This window comes from Equus quagga, chromosome 8, assembly GCF_021613505.1.
Source record: "Equus quagga isolate Etosha38 chromosome 8, UCLA_HA_Equagga_1.0, whole genome shotgun sequence".
In the NCBI taxonomy this organism is placed as follows: Eukaryota; Metazoa; Chordata; class Mammalia; order Perissodactyla; family Equidae; genus Equus; species Equus quagga.
In genome coordinates, this window is record NC_060274.1 from 3589162 (window position 1) to 3606397 (window position 17236).

Sequence of the window (17236 nt, forward strand, 5' to 3'; positions counted from 1 at the left end):
GAACACAGCAGGACTGGATTGAAACACTGATGGTCAGTCTTTTCTGTCGGCTGATCCGTGTTTCCTGCACAAAAGCAACGGAAGGTGGAAGCTGCGTGGTGGATGCAAGGGTGGCGTCCAACATGCTCTGTGAAGTCAAGGTCCCTTAGCTGCTTGGAGCACCTGATAACATTTAATTTCCATGCTTAGGAGACATCCTATTAAAACCTAATAAAAATCGCAAAATTTTAAGTTGAAAAAGATAGGAGACCCAGTTTGCAAAAATCCCCAGCTTGCTTCCGTCTTCCTTTAGTTTGCATTACATTTTCTTATATTGGGCATATAGAGACGTGAAGATTTAGGATTATTAGAAATGCAGATGACCAAGGAAAACCCATTTGGAGAAAAAAAAAAACACGTCCTTGCAAAGTTGAGATGTTTGCAGCCAAACACGCAGCAAAGTTTAGCTGAGAAGTTTGCTTAGTTTTGCACACTGGTTCTTGGGCAGAGGCCTCGAAATGTGCGGGATGCTCTTCTCAGCCCTTCGTGGGCTTTAGTTCCTGGACCAAAAGAAGGATGCCTGGGTTGACGACATCCTCATCGTGCATCAGCCGAAGGTGCCTATAAACACCCCCAGGGCCCCAGCACCCGGGAGGTGCACAGGACGCCCTCAGGCTCCAGCTAGGAAGGACCTGTAATGACAGCAACTCTGCAGCCTGTCATGCTCTGCCCCTCACGCTCAGAGACAGCCCACCGGAAGACGCTTCTCCCTGCCTGGCCCAAGACCAGATTCAGCAACAACATGAAACAACCCATGACATTAAAACGCACCTTCAGAGGGCATCCGTGCACACCGACCACACTTTGTTGGCTATTCCCAGCTGAAATATTTGCCAGCTTCCTTTCCCCTGCTCCCTGTTCTGATGTCAGCTAATCCATCACCTCCTCCAGGAGGCATTCCGGGATTTATCTCCTTCATTTCTAGCTCCTGTCTTAGCTGGGTCGAAATGGCCCTTCCTCGAGTCACAGTCCACAGCTGTCTGACCTCTGTAAGTGCCTCAAAGGCAGGGACCGCGTCTTCTAATTATCGTGGACCCTCCCAGAGCCCTGAATACTTTCCCAAGAAAAGCAATTTGTCAAACAGCTGTCCCCCGGGAGCTGATGAAAGGCTGTTTGTTTCTGCCTTGGTGTTTGCTGTACCGTGTGTACGGGGACAAATGGCAGGCTGGGTGTTCAGGCACCTGTCTCATCGCAGTGGGAAAGGGCATCCATGCTGGTACAGCTCACTCTGGCCTCTCCTCCGCCTGCCAGTGCCCCCCGCGCCACTCAGAGCCCCCCAGGGCCTTGCTGTCAGCTCGCCCACCGGGGACTCATACACGGGGGCTCGCCCACAGGGCTCGCCCTGTACTTTGCTTCAGCTGTTATGGCCTCGCCAGGAGAAGTAACGTGGAAAGGAAAGATGCAGTCCCCTGGGATCTAGCCCAGGCCACCCTTGGTAGCCGGTGACGCCAGACAGTTCTTTTGTGGGCTCTAGAGTCTGTGTCCTCAAAATAAACCACTGACAACAACCTTTACTCCGTGTTGTCACAGAGCTGTCATGAGAACCAGGTGAGAGGGCGTGGGCTCTGCCATGGACACGACAGGCATCATAAGGAGGGAGACATCCTTGAGACTGTCACTGTGGGGTCCATAATTTGACTCCAGGGTAACCCACAGGTCCTCGGCCTCCAGGGCCGGCAGAGGCCTGAAGGGAACTCCCCATGAAGGACAGTGTCCCGGCCTCTGTCCCCAACGTCCCAGCGCAGACCAGGATGCAGATGAGGCGAGGGGAGGGGGCGGCACGGTGACAAATGTTGCATCTATTATTGGCATTGAGAGAGAGTGGCAGCTAGTGAGTGCCAACCCCATCTAGGCACCATGCTGCCTTCCCCATGGACACATATGTCACTCTGTCCTCACAGCCCTCTGAGGAATTAAGTGTTCCTGTCACGAGCTCCGAGGCTCATGAGGGCTCTTGTATTCACAGCTAGCAAGGGGCCTGGCGGACTGAAATCCTTGCCAGGATCCTGGGGCATCCCTTCGGCCACGGGCACCCCTTCGGCCCCAAACTTTCTGGGTTAAGGCCCGTTTTATGCCAGATTTTATTTGTAATACTCTGTAGCAGCAAAAGGAAAATGTAGTTTCCTGGCCTGTAATAATGGGTGGATTTCATACGCTTCATACTAAAGCTGTGCCATTCGCCCATTCCTGAACCCAGACCACCTGCCGTCTTCGCCTGTGATTTGGCATCTTTTCTTTCGAGATGAAAATGAGAAGTGCTGAGGGCTCTCTAATACAGGCCTGTGTGTTCAAGGAGCGTGGAGCCTGACAGCTTGCTTCTGTGTTTGCTTTTCTCTGTTTGGTGCTACCCGAGCAGCCTGCTGGAAGGAGACGGCCGCTTTGCAGATGTGGACAGAGCCAGGGGGCTGGTCAGTACTGTCTTGGTCTGGAAGCCGCACAGTGAGGGTCTATCCTCAGCTCTGGGGGCGCGTGGGCAAGGGGCCGGCTGTGGGGGAGCTGACTGTGAAAGCACAGAACCTTTCCTGCTGCGTGTCAGCAGACTGTGCCCTGAAAGTCCTGGTGCATACAGGAAGGCTGCCTGTAAGAAGTGGCCGCCGGGTAGAATTAAGGAGGAAGATGCATTCTGTTCTTACCGAACTCCATTTCCATTCTGGATCTTGATGTCCTCTGATGTGGTGACCAGAGGACAGAGAGGTTAGTTTTGGTTTTGAAGAAATAAAAATTTAATCTTGAGTCTAACTTAAAAACAAAGTGAAACCAAAACAGCACCTGCCTTTCTGTGGGCTGATTTTCCTGCCCCTTCTCTCTGTGCCACGACATTGCCCAGCAAAGCCACCACCCAATGGGTGATCATAGACGAGATGAACACACAGAGGATTACAGGGGACTTACCAGTATTTCTTAGCAATAAGGTACTATCTGCTAAAATATCAAATACTATCGAATGAAAAATTTAAAATATGAATAAATAGGGGCCAGCCCAGTGGCATAGTTACTAAGTTTGCGTGCTCCGCTTTGGTGGCCCAGGGTTCACAAGTGTGGGTCCCAAATGTGGACCTGCACACTGTTCATCAAGCCATGCTGTGGTCACATCCCACAGACAAAATAGAGGAAGATGGGAACAGATGTAAGCTCAGGGCCAGTCTTCCTCAGCAAAAAAAATAAATAAATAAAAAATAAAAAAAAAAATAAATAAATAAACACACATTTTAATGATCATTGCTAGCCCAACTTTAGCAAATTGTGTTTTAAAAATTATTTCTGACAGTATTCTGAAGGTAATGAAAACAATAACCACAAAAAATGAAGGTGATGTTTGCTTCCGACAGCTGGATCACTTGTTCCCAGGCGGACACAGGCAGCGCGGCGTGCAGCCCAGGGAGACGAGGAGGGAAGACTCGCGGCCAGCTGGTCGGCAGCCTGCAGCACCGCCCTGCCTCAGCTTCCTGAAATGTGACAGCCCAGACAGTAAGAAAAAGGATTCCAATCAGAAAACAAGAAGACACCAAGCAGCCCCATGTGGCATGTGAGTAGCCTAGAAAAATGCCAGAAATGAAAAATGTTGCAAAGAAACCAAACTGCAGTTTTTGAGAAGAATTTGACAGTGGAAAGGTAAAAGGAATTGAGAACTAGGAAACCTGAGTGCCAGATTGAGTGTGGCAGGCTCCTATGTTAGATCTATGCCCAAATACCACTTTCTCCGGGAAGCCTTCCAGGATGCCCTGGGGGAGGGTGGGTACCACACTGTGCTCCCATCGCCCTCATCATTCCTAGTGCAGCATTTTCCTCCACTCATCACCATGGATCCACAGGTCGATGGGTTGTCGTCGGCTTGTCTGTCTACTCTCTCCTGCTGCCCTCCCCTTTGGAAACCCAGCCAGGGGGCAACGGCTGTCTTGCTCACCACAGCGCCTCCTGCTTCTGGGACGGCAACTGGCTCACAGCAGGAGCTCAATTAATTTTTCCTGAATGAATGAATAAATGAGCTCCTTCTGGTTTGGATTTCCATCTGTAAAATCTACATCATGCTCACTTCTCCCTTCTCACTCCGAGGCAGAATGGTGCCATAGACGTTGCAGGACACACCCGATTCAGCTCCTGCCTGCCCCTTTCTACCTACGTGGCTTGGTCAATGGATACAAGAATACCTGCTCTAGGGTTGTTGTGAGGACTAAATTCAGTCGTGTAGATACAGTGCTTTCCATAATGCCCGGCACATGGCACGAGCTCTTTGAATGCTGAGTTCCTTGTCTGAGATGAGTTACATCCATTCAGACAGCAGTTACAACGAATGTCTATATGATGGAGCACGTCTTCTGTGCCAGGCCCCTTGCATCCATTCCCAGTAACCTCGTATAAAGGGGAAAGGCTCCAGGGTTCCAGGGCTGCCAGCTGAGGCAGCGTGGCTGAGGCTGCCTCCAACTAGGGAGAAACCCAGTTGCAGCCTGGCCTCCGATTACGCTCAGCTGCATTGTGGGACAGCTGCTTTTAGCATTAGTCCAGTTTGATGTGGCGTGGTAGAGACTCGAAGACAAGACAGTGGGATTCCGTCTCATATTACTTTGGTGTCTTGTCAATATTCATTGTTTTTTTCAGAGTCCTTTCCAGCTAGCGTGAAATGAACAGAGTTAATATCTTAATTAATGCACCTTGGACTTTAAAGCGTAGCCATCATGCTCTCTTACCCTAAAGATGCAGTGTAGCACAGAGACAGGCGATTTTTAGAGAGCCTGAGAAAGTGGTGCACACTCATTGCCGGTGAGGGCTGGGGAGGAGTCAGAAGTCTCTCTCCACTCCAGGCAAACCCCGCTTTCTGCCCTCCGAGAAGGTTACAGATGCTGTTCTTCTGGACACCCTGTGTAGACCCATAACCGAAGACAGGACAGGATCATCTGACACCAGTTGTCATCTGGTCTGTTTCCTGGGTAACCCTCAAATTTGATTGATTTATAGATGTTTTGTAGATATTAACTTCAGGCCAACACATAGAGCAGATGAACATTCCTGAGTCATTAATATTTTGTATTTTCATGTAAGTTGCACTGGGGATGGGTTTTTTTTCCTGCACACACACACATGCATACATAGACATGTGCACACACACACCCTTGTTAATAGTGGTTTGTTTTCATTTCTCTGCTAACTGATTTTGGTGAGGATTAGTTGTTCTTGCTAGAAGCAGATGCTGTTTTATTTAGGCAATAGTGTCTGTGCCTCTCAAAACATCTTCCAAAGCAGGATGGTTGAGTATGAAATGCTAACCCAAAATGTATATGCTGTATTCCCACACTTTTGAAGAACATTTCCACAATTTCCCCACTGGTCAAAATTGCCACTTTGAGATATAATAGCCTTGTGGATTCACATGATCAGGACAAGAGGTAGGAATATGGGTAAGTGTGGACGCATGTGCCATGAAAACATTACAAGTGAAACAGACTTCAGAGAGCCACTGAATGGGGGAAATCTGGCAAATTTATAGTAGATCGAGGTGCTTAATGTAAGGTACATAAGCTGAGGGGGACGTAAACCCTTTAAAATATGTTGTATATGATTACGTACATATGATTTTCTTTGAGAAAGGATTCATGTTTTTTTTAATTAGATTTTTAAGGAAATCTGTGATCCAAAGAAGGTTAGTGTCATGAAGTTCAATGAAATGGAAAAAAACCTTACATTTGCAGAAAAAATTGCATTGGTATTAACACCATTTTAAGAGTTTATCTATAGAAAAGTAATTTAAACACAATCTTTAAGAGAAGTTTCTCTCTCTTCCTTTAGGGTTAACCTTCCAGAACACAGGAGGGGTGAGGCTGCTTCTCCTGGGATGACCACAGCACCCCTGACCCTGGAACAAGCCATTCAGACACACCGAGTTGTGGTTGGCTCCGTCTTTTCTCTGTCTGAGGGTTAGAGGGTGTGGTTCCCCAGGAGATCAAAGAACAAATTAGAGTGAGGGTGAAAGCAGAGATGCTGGAGGACAGGAGGTTGTGGTCAGAGCAGGATACGGAGCTTAAGATTTCTGAGTCAGAGCATCTCTGGGCGATGCCCAAAAGCAAGAGGGAAACTGCCTCTTCAGTGGTGTCGGGGTGAAGGTCACTGGGATTTTGGTGCTGGAGGGTTAGATGGATCAGCAGCCCAAAGAGAGGGAGGCTCCCAGGATAATGGCAGGAATAGGGGAGATGAATTGCTTCCTAATTCCTTGGTGAATTAGAGCAAATGGCCAAGAATTAGAGTTATAAGGGATGGTGGGTGGCACATCCCCAAGGCATGTTCCCTTCAGAGCTTTTATATATTCTTTTTCTCTTTTCTTCATTCTAGGAGGCTAAGACAGCAAGGCGATATTGGACTAACTACGTGGATTAAAAATGAGACTGTAGCATCCTACCTAGATGAAGAGGATGAAGAAATGTTGGAATTCCCAGAGAAGCAATTAAATGGCAGATTTCTTTTTCTTTAATTCAGAGTTATGATAAGCAATGAGGGTACCATCAAGTAACTAACAAACTCATTATAAATGTGACATTTTCCATGTGGAAACCCAGAACCATGGATGAGAACAAACAGAAATAAGAGTCAGTGGAATCAGAGTCACAGAGAATTGAGATAATGCAAATTATCAGATGCAGAAAATATAAGGATGATTGCTAGCTTATCAATATTGATAAGAATATAAGTATGATTGATATGCTTAAAGAAACTGTAAAAAGAAATTTCAGATGATGAGTAAGGACTAGGAAACCATGAAAATGAATCAAAGATGTTTGGAAAAGAAAGAAATGAAGCTTTTAGAGCAGAAACATGTAACAAATAAAAATAAATATTCAACGAGTGGGTTAAAGAGTAGGTTAGGCATAACTGAGCGTAGAATTAGGGAACTATGTAGACCAAAAGGAATTATCCAAAAAACAAAGTGATGGGACATGTAACAGTGAGGTTAAGGGACACAGAGGCTAAAGTGAGAAAGTCCAACATACGTTTAGTCGCAGTTCCACTAGGAATAATCCAGAGAGTGGGGAAGAAGCAATATTTGAAGAAAAAATTTTAAAATGCCAGAATTAATGAAAGACATCAATCCTCAGATTTAAGGATCCCAAGGAATCACAAGAGAAATAAATAAAAAGGGCAGCATGTCAAGTGAGCTTCTTTAAAGAAGCCAGAGAGAAAAGACAAAACACTTACAAAGGAATAAAGTTGGAAATACAGATGACATCTCCATAGCAACCATGGACAAACTCCTAGGGAATTATCTGAGTAAGAAAACGGAAAATCCAAAGAGTCCTACAATTATTAAGTAAATTGAATCCATTTTTTTTTAAAGATTCCCACCTGAGTTAACATCTGTTGCCAATCTTCTTTTTACCCCCAAAGCCCCCCAGTACATAGTTGTATATTCTGGTTGTAGGTCCCTTGGGTTTTGCTATGTGGGATGCTGCCTCAGCATGGCTTGATGAGCAGTGTGTAGGATGTGGACCGGTGAAACCCTGGGCCGCTGAAGCAGAGCATGCAAACTTAACCACTCAGCCACAGGGCCGGCCCCGAATCCATGATTTAAAAACCTTCCCACAAAGAAAATAAGAAAACTCTAGGTCCATGTGGTTTCACTGGTGAATTCTATATGGATACTTAAGGAAGAAAGGGGGCCGTTGTTCATTTGTGAACTCTCTCAGAAATAGAAGAAGAGGGCACGTACCCCAGCTCTTTTTGTGAAACCAGCATAATCTAGAGGGAAAAATACAAGCTAATCTCACTCAAGAACGTAGATGCAAAATTCTTAAGCAAAATATTAACAAATTGAACCCAGTAATGTATTGTTCATTTCTGTAATTTCTGCTCATAATAAAAATAATAGCAAATTATGAATAAGAGGAAAATTCCTTAACCTGTTAGTATATTTTTAAAAAAATTATAAAAAAATAATGTACTTAATGGTGAAATATTGCAATGTTTCCTTTTGAAGTCGAGAACAACAGAAAGATGCCTGTGTTCCTCAATTTTATTCAAGTTGTATTGGAAGTTTGACAAGTGTAATAAGCAAGAAAAAGAAGAAAAAGCTGTAAAGTTTACAAATGATGTAAAACTTTCTAAATAGAAAAATTCCATAGAAGACAGAAAAGCAGGAAAACAATTATCATAATTTTCTGGAAAATGATTAACTTCAAAAGGGACGGAGGGGTTTGTGATTAGGAAGAGAACCTCTGGGGGGCTGGAAATGTGTCACTTCTTGACCTCGGAGGTGGTTACTAAGTGTTTGCTTTATGAGATTTTATAATGAGATAAAAGTGTTTCCATAAAAATTATAAAAAATTTATAATTTTATAACATAATTTTTAAAAGATTCCATTTATGATAGCAATAGAAATTGAATATCTGGGACTAAATTTGAAAAAAGAGGTATAAGCCTTTTCTGAAAAAATTATAAAACATCACTGAGAGATGTTAAAAGAGAAGTAAATAAAAGAAGGAATCATGCTGATGGGTTGAAATAATATATATTGAAAAGGTGTCAGTTCTCCCCAATACGACCTTTAGATTTAACGCAATTTCAATAATTTTTCATGGAACTTGACAATCTAATTACTAACTGTATCTAGAAAAGCAAGTGACTGTAACAGGCAAGACATACAGAGGCTACTAAGGGGTGGGGGCTTGTCCTCCATGACATCAGGCCCTAATTTAAAGCTACGTAGCAATTAAAATGGTGCTTTCTTGTGCAAGGGTAGATAAAAAACATCAAGCAATTAGAATAGGGAGCCCCAAATTAGATACAGGATGGAAACTAGTTATGGCAGATTTATTGCTGATCTTTGGGGAAACAATAGATGATTAAACTAATGGTGCTTGGACAAGTAGTTTTCCACATTGAGATTGGATCTCTAAGTCATCTGATGGGTGGATGGCAATTCTACGCAGATGAACGTCCTACAGGTAAAAAGGCAGAACTATACAATTTTAAGAATATGGGAGACCATCTTGGGGGAAGGAACGGTTTTCCTAAACAAAGGCACAAAAAGTGTAAAAAGAAAAGGAAAAATGCGATAAAGTTGACCATATTAAAACTGAGAATTTCTTGTCAATCAAAACTACAATGAGCTATCACCACACACCTGTCAGAAAGGCTACTATTAAAAAGGCAAGAAATAACAAGTGTTGGCGAGGGTGTGCAGAAAAGGGAACCCTCGTTTATTGCTGGTGGGAATGCAAACTGGTGCAGCCACTATGGAAAACAGGATGGAGATTTCTCAAAAAATTAAAAATGGAAATACCATATGATCCAGCTATTCCACTTCAGGGTATTTATCCAAAGAACATGAGAACATGAATTCGTAAAGGTATTTGCCTTCCATGTTCATCACAGCATTATTCACAATACCCAAGAGTTGGAAATGACCCAAGTGCCCATCAACAGATGAAAAGATAAAGAAGATGTGGTATATGGAGATACAATGAAATACTACTCCACCATAAAAAAAGACAAAATCATGCTATTTGCAACAACATGGATGGACTTTGAGAGTATCATGCTAAGCAAAATAATTCAGATAGAGAAAAATACTGTACGATTTCATGTCTATGTGGAAGACAAACACACAGATAAGGAGAATAGATTGGTGGTTATCAGAGGGAAAATGGGTGGGGGGAAGGCAAAAGGGGTAAAAGGACACAAACGTATGGTGATAGATAAAAACTAGACTATTGGTGGTGAGCACAATGCAGTCTATACAGAAACTAATATATAATAATGTACACCTGAAATTTACACAATGTTATAAACCAATGTGACCTCAATAAAACAATAAAAAGTAAAAAAAAAAGAACCTGAGAATTTCTGTCCACAAAAGGGTATCATCAGGGATGTGACAAGACTCGTCACAAAGGGGGAGAATGTTTTGCTATTTATAAAATGGACAAATGGTTAGCACCGGCATTTTAAAAGAACTCCTGTCATTGAATTTTAAAAAAAAGATGTAATGAGATACTCAGAATCCTTAGTAATCAAGAAAATGCTATTTAAAACCATGGCTTTTTTTTAATACCCATCAGATTGGAAAAATTATAAAGTTTGACGATATCAAGTGTTGGCCAGGATGCAAAGTGTGAGAAATTTACTCACGGCAGGTGCATATAAATTTGGTGCAACTTCTCTGCAAAACAATTTAGCACATTCTAAAAATGCTGAGGGTGGACATTACCCAGAAATTCCCTTTCTAGGCTTCTGACCCATCTATGGGAGCTCTTGCATATGGGTGTCAAAAGATATGTATAAGAATTTTCTCCCAGACTTATGAGACAAACAGGCAAATTTGAATACAGAATAGATTTTTGATAACATCAAGGAATTCTTAATTTTTTAGGTGTGACAGTGGTACTATGGTTAGGTTTAACCAAAAGAAATCTTATCTTTTAGGGATACACACGCAATCTCTCTTTTGTGGAGGAAAGGATCTGATGTCTAGGATTCACTTCAAAGTGACCTGGGGGTGGAAATGACTGCAGTGAGGGGACAGATGGAACAAGACTGCCCGTGAGTGTCTCTTGTTGATGCTGGGTCACAAGTCCATGAGGGTTTGTGATACAGTTACTCTCTGAGCATCTTCTGAGCCCATTCGCTCAGCCTCAGCCCTGGTCTGCATCACCACACTCTTATGGGAAGGTGATGCGGCAAAGAAAGCCAGCTATGTGGGCGCCGTGGACCTGGACTCATGCAGTGAGGGCCTTCGGTCCAGCTGTGTGGACCTGCTCCATTTCCTTTCCTTTGCCTCTCCCGGTGCGTTTCTAATGGATTCACTGAACCTTGTGATTTGAGCGTCTTCATTTGGTCCATGAGCCCTTCTGCTTAGTGACCTCTGCCACAGCTTTCCTGATAGTGAATTTGAAGGCTACCTTTGCATCAAAGTCAATTCCCCAAATGCCGCCACGAGAGCCCATCTCTCCGTAAGCCTCTGGGGCTGGGGGCGGGAGGAAGAGGAATGGCTTGTTTTGGCTGCTGTGTTGAGAACCGACTGCAAGGGCAAGAAGTTCATGTATGAACAAATGGATAGGGAAGCTAAAGTCGTACGAGGAATTTTCCAGATTGGGTGTTGTTTTTTTAAAGATTTTATTATTTCCTTTTTCTCCCCAACACCCCCCGGTTCATAGTTGTATATTCTTCGTTGTGGGTCCTTCTAGTTGTGGCATGTGGGATGCTGCCTCAGCGTGGTTTGATGAGCAGTGTCATGTCCGCGCCCAGGATTCGAACCAACGAAACACTGGGCCGCCTGCAGCGGAGCGCGCGAACCCAACCACTCGGCCACGGGGCCAGCCCCCTGGGTGTTGTTTTTTAACCCAAGGATGATGGCAAATAGCTGAGGGGTCAATCACTCAATATACTTGTTATAATTTTTTTCTAATGGAAGATGCTTCCAAGAGCACATTTTTAATAATGATATTGCTTAACATGTTCTTGTACTGAAGATCTCAATCTACTGCTAGTCTGTTAATTGGAGTGTTTATTTTCAAAACACTCAAAAGACAAGTTGTGATCCCACGCTGGGCCCTGAGTCTCTCGATTCTGGGAGGACTTTTCCTGCCTCAGTGTGCACCTGGAAGGGGCACTGATTCATAACCGCATCTTATTAACCTTTGCGTGGAACCAACATATCTGTGTTACAAAGTTTGAAAGAAGCTGAGGCGAAAGATGTCAAATGGTTTTCTCAGTTTAAGGCCATAATTTACCTAATCTTTAATCCTATACTCTGGCCAACTAGCCAACCGATGGTTCTCAACATTTCCTGTTGTAAAAAATAACAGAATTCCCGTCCTTTAAAGTTTTAATTAGGTTTTAAAATTTTAACTTGGGGCCGGCCTGGTGGCATAGTGGTTAAGTTCACATGTGCTCTGATTTAGTGGCCTGGAGTTTGCCGGTTCAGATCCCGGGAGTGGACCTAACACTCCTCGTCAAGCCATGCTGTGGCCGCATCGCACATAAAGTAGAGGAAGATGGGCACAGATGTTAGCTCAGCAACAATCTTCCTCAAGCAAAAAGAGGAAGATTGGCAACAGATGTTAGCTCAGGGCCAATCTTCGTCACACACACACACACACACACACACAAATTTAACGCAATTGATTTTTCTCCAAACATGAGAAATACATGAGAATTTATTCCCTTCATCCAAACCCCAGCCGACAACACCATACAACGTTCCTGCAAAATGCCCAGGTTTTTTTTCCAGTGCCTTTAATCTCATTAACCCCTCTAACGCTCAGACAAAGCAGCTACAATGGTAGTATGGTCTTTTTTAAAGCCACCTCTGAGGTTAATGAGGATGTTTGAAAGTTATACAACAAGTTGGTAATATCGTGAGTTAGTGAAAGAGCAAAGAGCACACTTTGAGCCTTCCAACTCCTCTTTTGGAATTATTGTAGTCCACGAGCATAACTTGGAACCCTAGTTCCACACCAACTGTGTGACCCTGGGGAAAGTGCTTTCCCTCTCTGATCTACATTTTATTTTATTATGAAAATCTTTGAAGGAGGAGGAGAATAATATTGACTTTCATGGGGCTCTTTGGAAACTTGAATAGGATAATGTATTTAGGCTTAAGCACCCCTTGCCTTTTGTTCTTCTCTGTAGTTACCAGCATCTCCCACTGGATTGCAAGTTAAAGGATTAAGAGATTTTTCTTCTCCAGCTCCTGTTATATTGCCATCCTTTATATCACTAAACCTTTTTTCAGATTTCAAAAGTATTTCCGCCAACCAGTTCCCCCTCCCCAAACACACACACACACACACACACACACACACACACACGCATGTGCCAGATTCATTTTATAAATAGTTATGTGAAGGTGGTGGGTGGGAGGGAGAAAATAAGTTTGTTTCCGCAGGCCATATATTGAACCTAGTCTAGTGGAAACAGGACCAGTTTAAAACAGGACAAATCAGAAACCCAGTTGCTTCTCCGTTTTTTACTCGCCCTGGAGCCTTGGTTGCCAGAATATAAAAGGGGGGCTGTCACCACCTTGCAGGGCTGCTGATGTCGAGATGATAAGTAGGCTCCATTCCTTGCATATAATAGGCCTCTGTGAATGCTAATTCCTCTGTCTCCTGTGTCCCAGGACAGGGTGTACCCGGGAAGCCCTGAATGAGGCTGTAGGAGGTGCTAATCCTAATTTCCAAATGGGTTCTCCTCCCCAGCGGCTTCTTTTCAGCTGGAAAAGTCCCCATGGCTGAGAAGTCCCCATGGCGGGAACCATTGACTGGGATCTTTTCTCAGGGATGTGCGAAGCCCTCCCTTTGTCTCATTTTTACTAACAGTCTGGTACTTGATATTTAGGAAGACATATCTTAGCTCCTCCCTCATGTCTTTCCAACCAGAGGCGTAGGAGCCCAGCCCCCAGCTGCAGCAGGCCCTTCCGTCTGTCGCTCTCCAGCTCTTCCTCTCACCCCAGTGCTCCCAGCACGTCCTGCTGCAGGGTTTTACTCAAGAGGGGCTCTGCCTTGTCTCCCCTCCTTTCCCTGCCCCCAGATTAGCCCCCTCCCTAATATTCTTTCAGTCTTACAGCCTCATCACTCTTTTCTTCCCCTTTGTTCAATCCTATCTTGGTCTATAGTATTTACAGGAATTTCTACAGGAAGCCTCTGAAGGGGCCCACCAGCTTGTAGGATATATCGCAGACCTTTTCTAGAGTTCTTCCCAGCCGGTCCCTGAAGATGCTGACATCCCTCCATTTCCAGGTCTGCCCAGAGCAGCACTCCTATACCTACCTGCCTGAGCTCTGCCCTCCTTTGTCATCTTCCCGTATCACACGCTTAGCACATCTGTCTCACCGTAAAATTTCCTGCCAGGCTTGGCCTTCTTGTCTTAGCATCCCACTTGTTCTTATGAAACAGGTGGTTGTGCCTTTTGAGTCTCAACCTTCATTTAAAGTTGACTCTCTGTTAGTTGTTGTCCTCATCTTTGCTCCAGAATCAGGCACATAAAGACCCCGATGCACTAGTCTTCCTCAGCTTGTCACAGTCCCTGCATGTCCTCACATTCTGCATCCAGTCCAGCCATACTCACATCGTTTGGTTTTTCATAGAAAGAGCTGCCTCCCTTCCACTCCTGGACTGAATCTTTGCCCTCTCCCCAGGGCCCCACATCCCCAAGCTGTCTCTGCTTCCTCTGGGAAAATGTCAGGACCCAGAATCTTGGAGCTCTGAGCCTGCAGCCCCAATGCCATCACAGCAACATCACAACCTGTGGCAACTTTGGACGTGATGTTGAGCTTTCCTGCTAAATAGTGATTATGGCAATTAGAGCCGGTCCAGCATGAGTAGATACATACATACGTACACCTGCATTTATTTCCAACATTCTTTTCTACAAGAGAATTGATCTGGGACTTCAGATTTCATTTAATGCCAAAATAGGGTTTTCCAAACTAAGGAATAGAGAAAGGAGAAAGGAAAGTTCCAGCAGTATTACATATAATCATTACATGATGGAGTAGAGTCCCCAGTCATGATTTCTTGAGTAATTTTTCGCCTAAAGCAATGTCCCTATTCCCTTCACCTTTGTTGTTTCCTTGGAAGAGTTCATTTCTGTTCATTTGTTAGGTCTCATTTTATACACAACTTCCATAGAAAATCCGTCCTTTATTGTCTTCAAGGCAATTGACTATTTGAATCAATGAGTGCATGACTAAGGAAAGAAAGATTGCTCTAGCTTCTGTGGTTTTTGCATTTAGTAAATGTTAAGGGTTAATGTCAGTCTGGTGTTGTCGTTATAATGCCCCATGGCATGCGTCCAGGGGGATTTGGAGAACAGCGGCTCCTGCTCCTCCTTAAAGACAAATGCCAGTGGCACTTCAATTTTGCCAACTCGGTCATCAATAGGGACTGTTGAGTCTCCACCGGGAGCTAAGGGGTGGGTTCACGATGATTAATACGGACCCTACATGTCCATCTACTGTCTCACAGTGTAGCTGTGACAAGGGCGTTCACCACAGCCGGGTCCATGGAGAGCGAGCCACTGGCGGGGACCAGGCTGGGGATATCGCCCCTATTTAAGAGGAGAAAGTGGAAAAAGAAAAGAGCATGGGGCCAAGGGATAAAGGATAAAGGGGATGCTTCGTAAGACTCAGAGGAGATGCAGCCTTGGGAAATAATAAGCAAGAGGAACCAGAAGATAAATTCACAAAACTGGCCTTCTCAGTAAGACAGAAAACCATGACCTTTAAGGAACAGAAACAGAGCCTTGAGGAGCAAGGAGGCTGAGATAGAAGGCATCGGGAGAAGATGACCCGGGATGTGGAGGAAATAAGGATTGCCAGAAAACCGAAGCTTCAACAGAGAAATAAAATCTGCATGGGACGCCGTAAAAACCAAAAGTGACACTGAGGCGAATTGACAGAGTGGTGTGGAAAAAACCTTAAAAAGCCACTTAATAGGGGCAGAAGGTCGGAGAGGTGAAACAAGGGGAGAAGGCGGGAGAAACTGAGAACAGGCTAGGAGAATGGGCAAGAGGAAAAAACAGAACAGCCGAACCTGCTACCACAGTGCGAGTCATTACGGAAGAGACGGTTGAGGGCAGCCTGCGTTCCAGCAAAATCAGGAAAAACAGATCCCACTGGAACACAACATGAAGAAGCCTGTGAACTACAAGGACTGAAAAATTAAATATGCAGACAGAAAGCACTCAAGCTACCGACCACGTAAGGGACCCTAATCCACTGCCCACAGCTTTCTCTCCTCTGCAGCCTGGGGATCCATGGGGGCTGCACTGGCGTCTTAAGGAGAAATGTTACAGCCCGAAACATGCAGCCTCGACAGGCTTGTTTGTTTTGAATGTGAGAATGCCTGTCACGAGACTGTACCCTGTCATGTATGACAAAACTTGAAGGCTCAGAGGGTATAGTGAGGATGGATTTGGTCTAGAAATGACTCAGCTGATAGTCATCCAACCCCACTCGTGCAAAGGCCACACCCTCCCCTGCAGTTCAGGGGGGAACAGATCAAGCAGCTCAGCTCGTAGCTCTCCTCCTGAGGCCACCGTGATGGCCCGGCCCAGTGCAGAGTTGGGCCCCTGCGTTCAGAACCAGACTTCAAAAACATGGCTTTGTTCTTTCCCATAAACCAGAGATGCCCCAAACAACCCAATGGCCCTTAAAAGTTTTCCAATGCTAAGGAGTCTAAAGAATTATATTATGCAACTTTAAAAACCGTGACAAAATTCACTGGGTTTCTTTCGATGGGCAAGACGAATAAGCCAACTGTGAGACAGAAATGATTTGCTGTGAAGCACCCCTTATATGTTGTCTTAAATTTAGGACTTGCGAATGCTTTTGGCAAGTCTGCTTAACCAGGATGAGAGGATGAACTCGCAGAAGAACAAGAAGAAAGAAGATGAGAAACTCCCCGAAAATGCGGAACAGCGAATAGAGCTTAAGGTTTTTATTTTCACATATATACACATAACACATATTGTGTCTATAGAGATATATGTAATATATTCTACAATAAGCACGAATTTTATAATCAGAAAAGAAGTTTACTTTTTCTTCCAGGAAGTAGAAACTGGAGTGCCTGGTAAGGGTCCCACAATGCTGTCCCCTCCAGCTGGCCTTGATCAAGCCTGTTATGGTATCGTTGATCCCTGCTCCTAAAAGACAAATGGCTTTGCTCCTTGAGAAGTGTTGGGCCTGGAGAAAACTGCTTCTCTGGAAATTGAGGAGTGTGTGTGTGATTTCTCTTAAAGTGTTTCCTAAATTATTCTGGGGGGGGAGGGGGGGACTAGTTGTACCCCGAGGCTCAGCCATCGGGCCTTCTTCTATTCCCTGAATGGCTGGGCTTCCCAAGCAGACATGGACCTTGGGAGATAACCAGCTGGAAGTGCCGCGGCCCCTCCTCCCCCCAAGGGAGCACGCTGTTATTAACTGGACATTCTTTACAGCTGGGCTGGAGGAAGTTTTTGGCTGTAAACTGTCATGCACTGCAACCTTCATTGAAAAGGCCGAGAGAGTGGAGATGCTCGTCCTGAGAACCAAGTAACAAAGATCCAGAAAATCAGGCCCAGAATTGAGAGGAAAAATAACAGGTCGTGAAAGACGAGAGATGCTCCCCAGCCAGGGCACCGTCGGTAACCTCCAGCCTCCAACGCCCCCCACTCCTGCGGTCGGATCTCTGGATCTCGCTCTTGAACGCTTGGGACGTTCGCCGTTGGAGGGTG

The 17236-nt window shown here is 44.7% G+C and overlaps 1 protein-coding gene across 1 annotated transcript in view; it reads left to right on the forward strand.

Annotated features, from left to right (window-relative positions):
- Nucleotides 1-7445, forward strand: part of LOC124243860 (uncharacterized) — a 98252-nt gene extending 90807 nt beyond the window's left edge. The window contains exons 10-13 of the mRNA XM_046669925.1: nucleotides 2396-2447; nucleotides 3369-3565; nucleotides 5821-5920; nucleotides 6361-7445. Coding sequence (XP_046525881.1) covers nucleotides 2396-2447; nucleotides 3369-3565; nucleotides 5821-5920; nucleotides 6361-6405 — 394 coding nt within the window. The 3' untranslated portion in view covers nucleotides 6406-7445. The remainder of the gene's footprint in view (nucleotides 1-2395; nucleotides 2448-3368; nucleotides 3566-5820; nucleotides 5921-6360) is intronic.
- Nucleotides 7446-17236: the final 9791 nt, after the last annotated feature.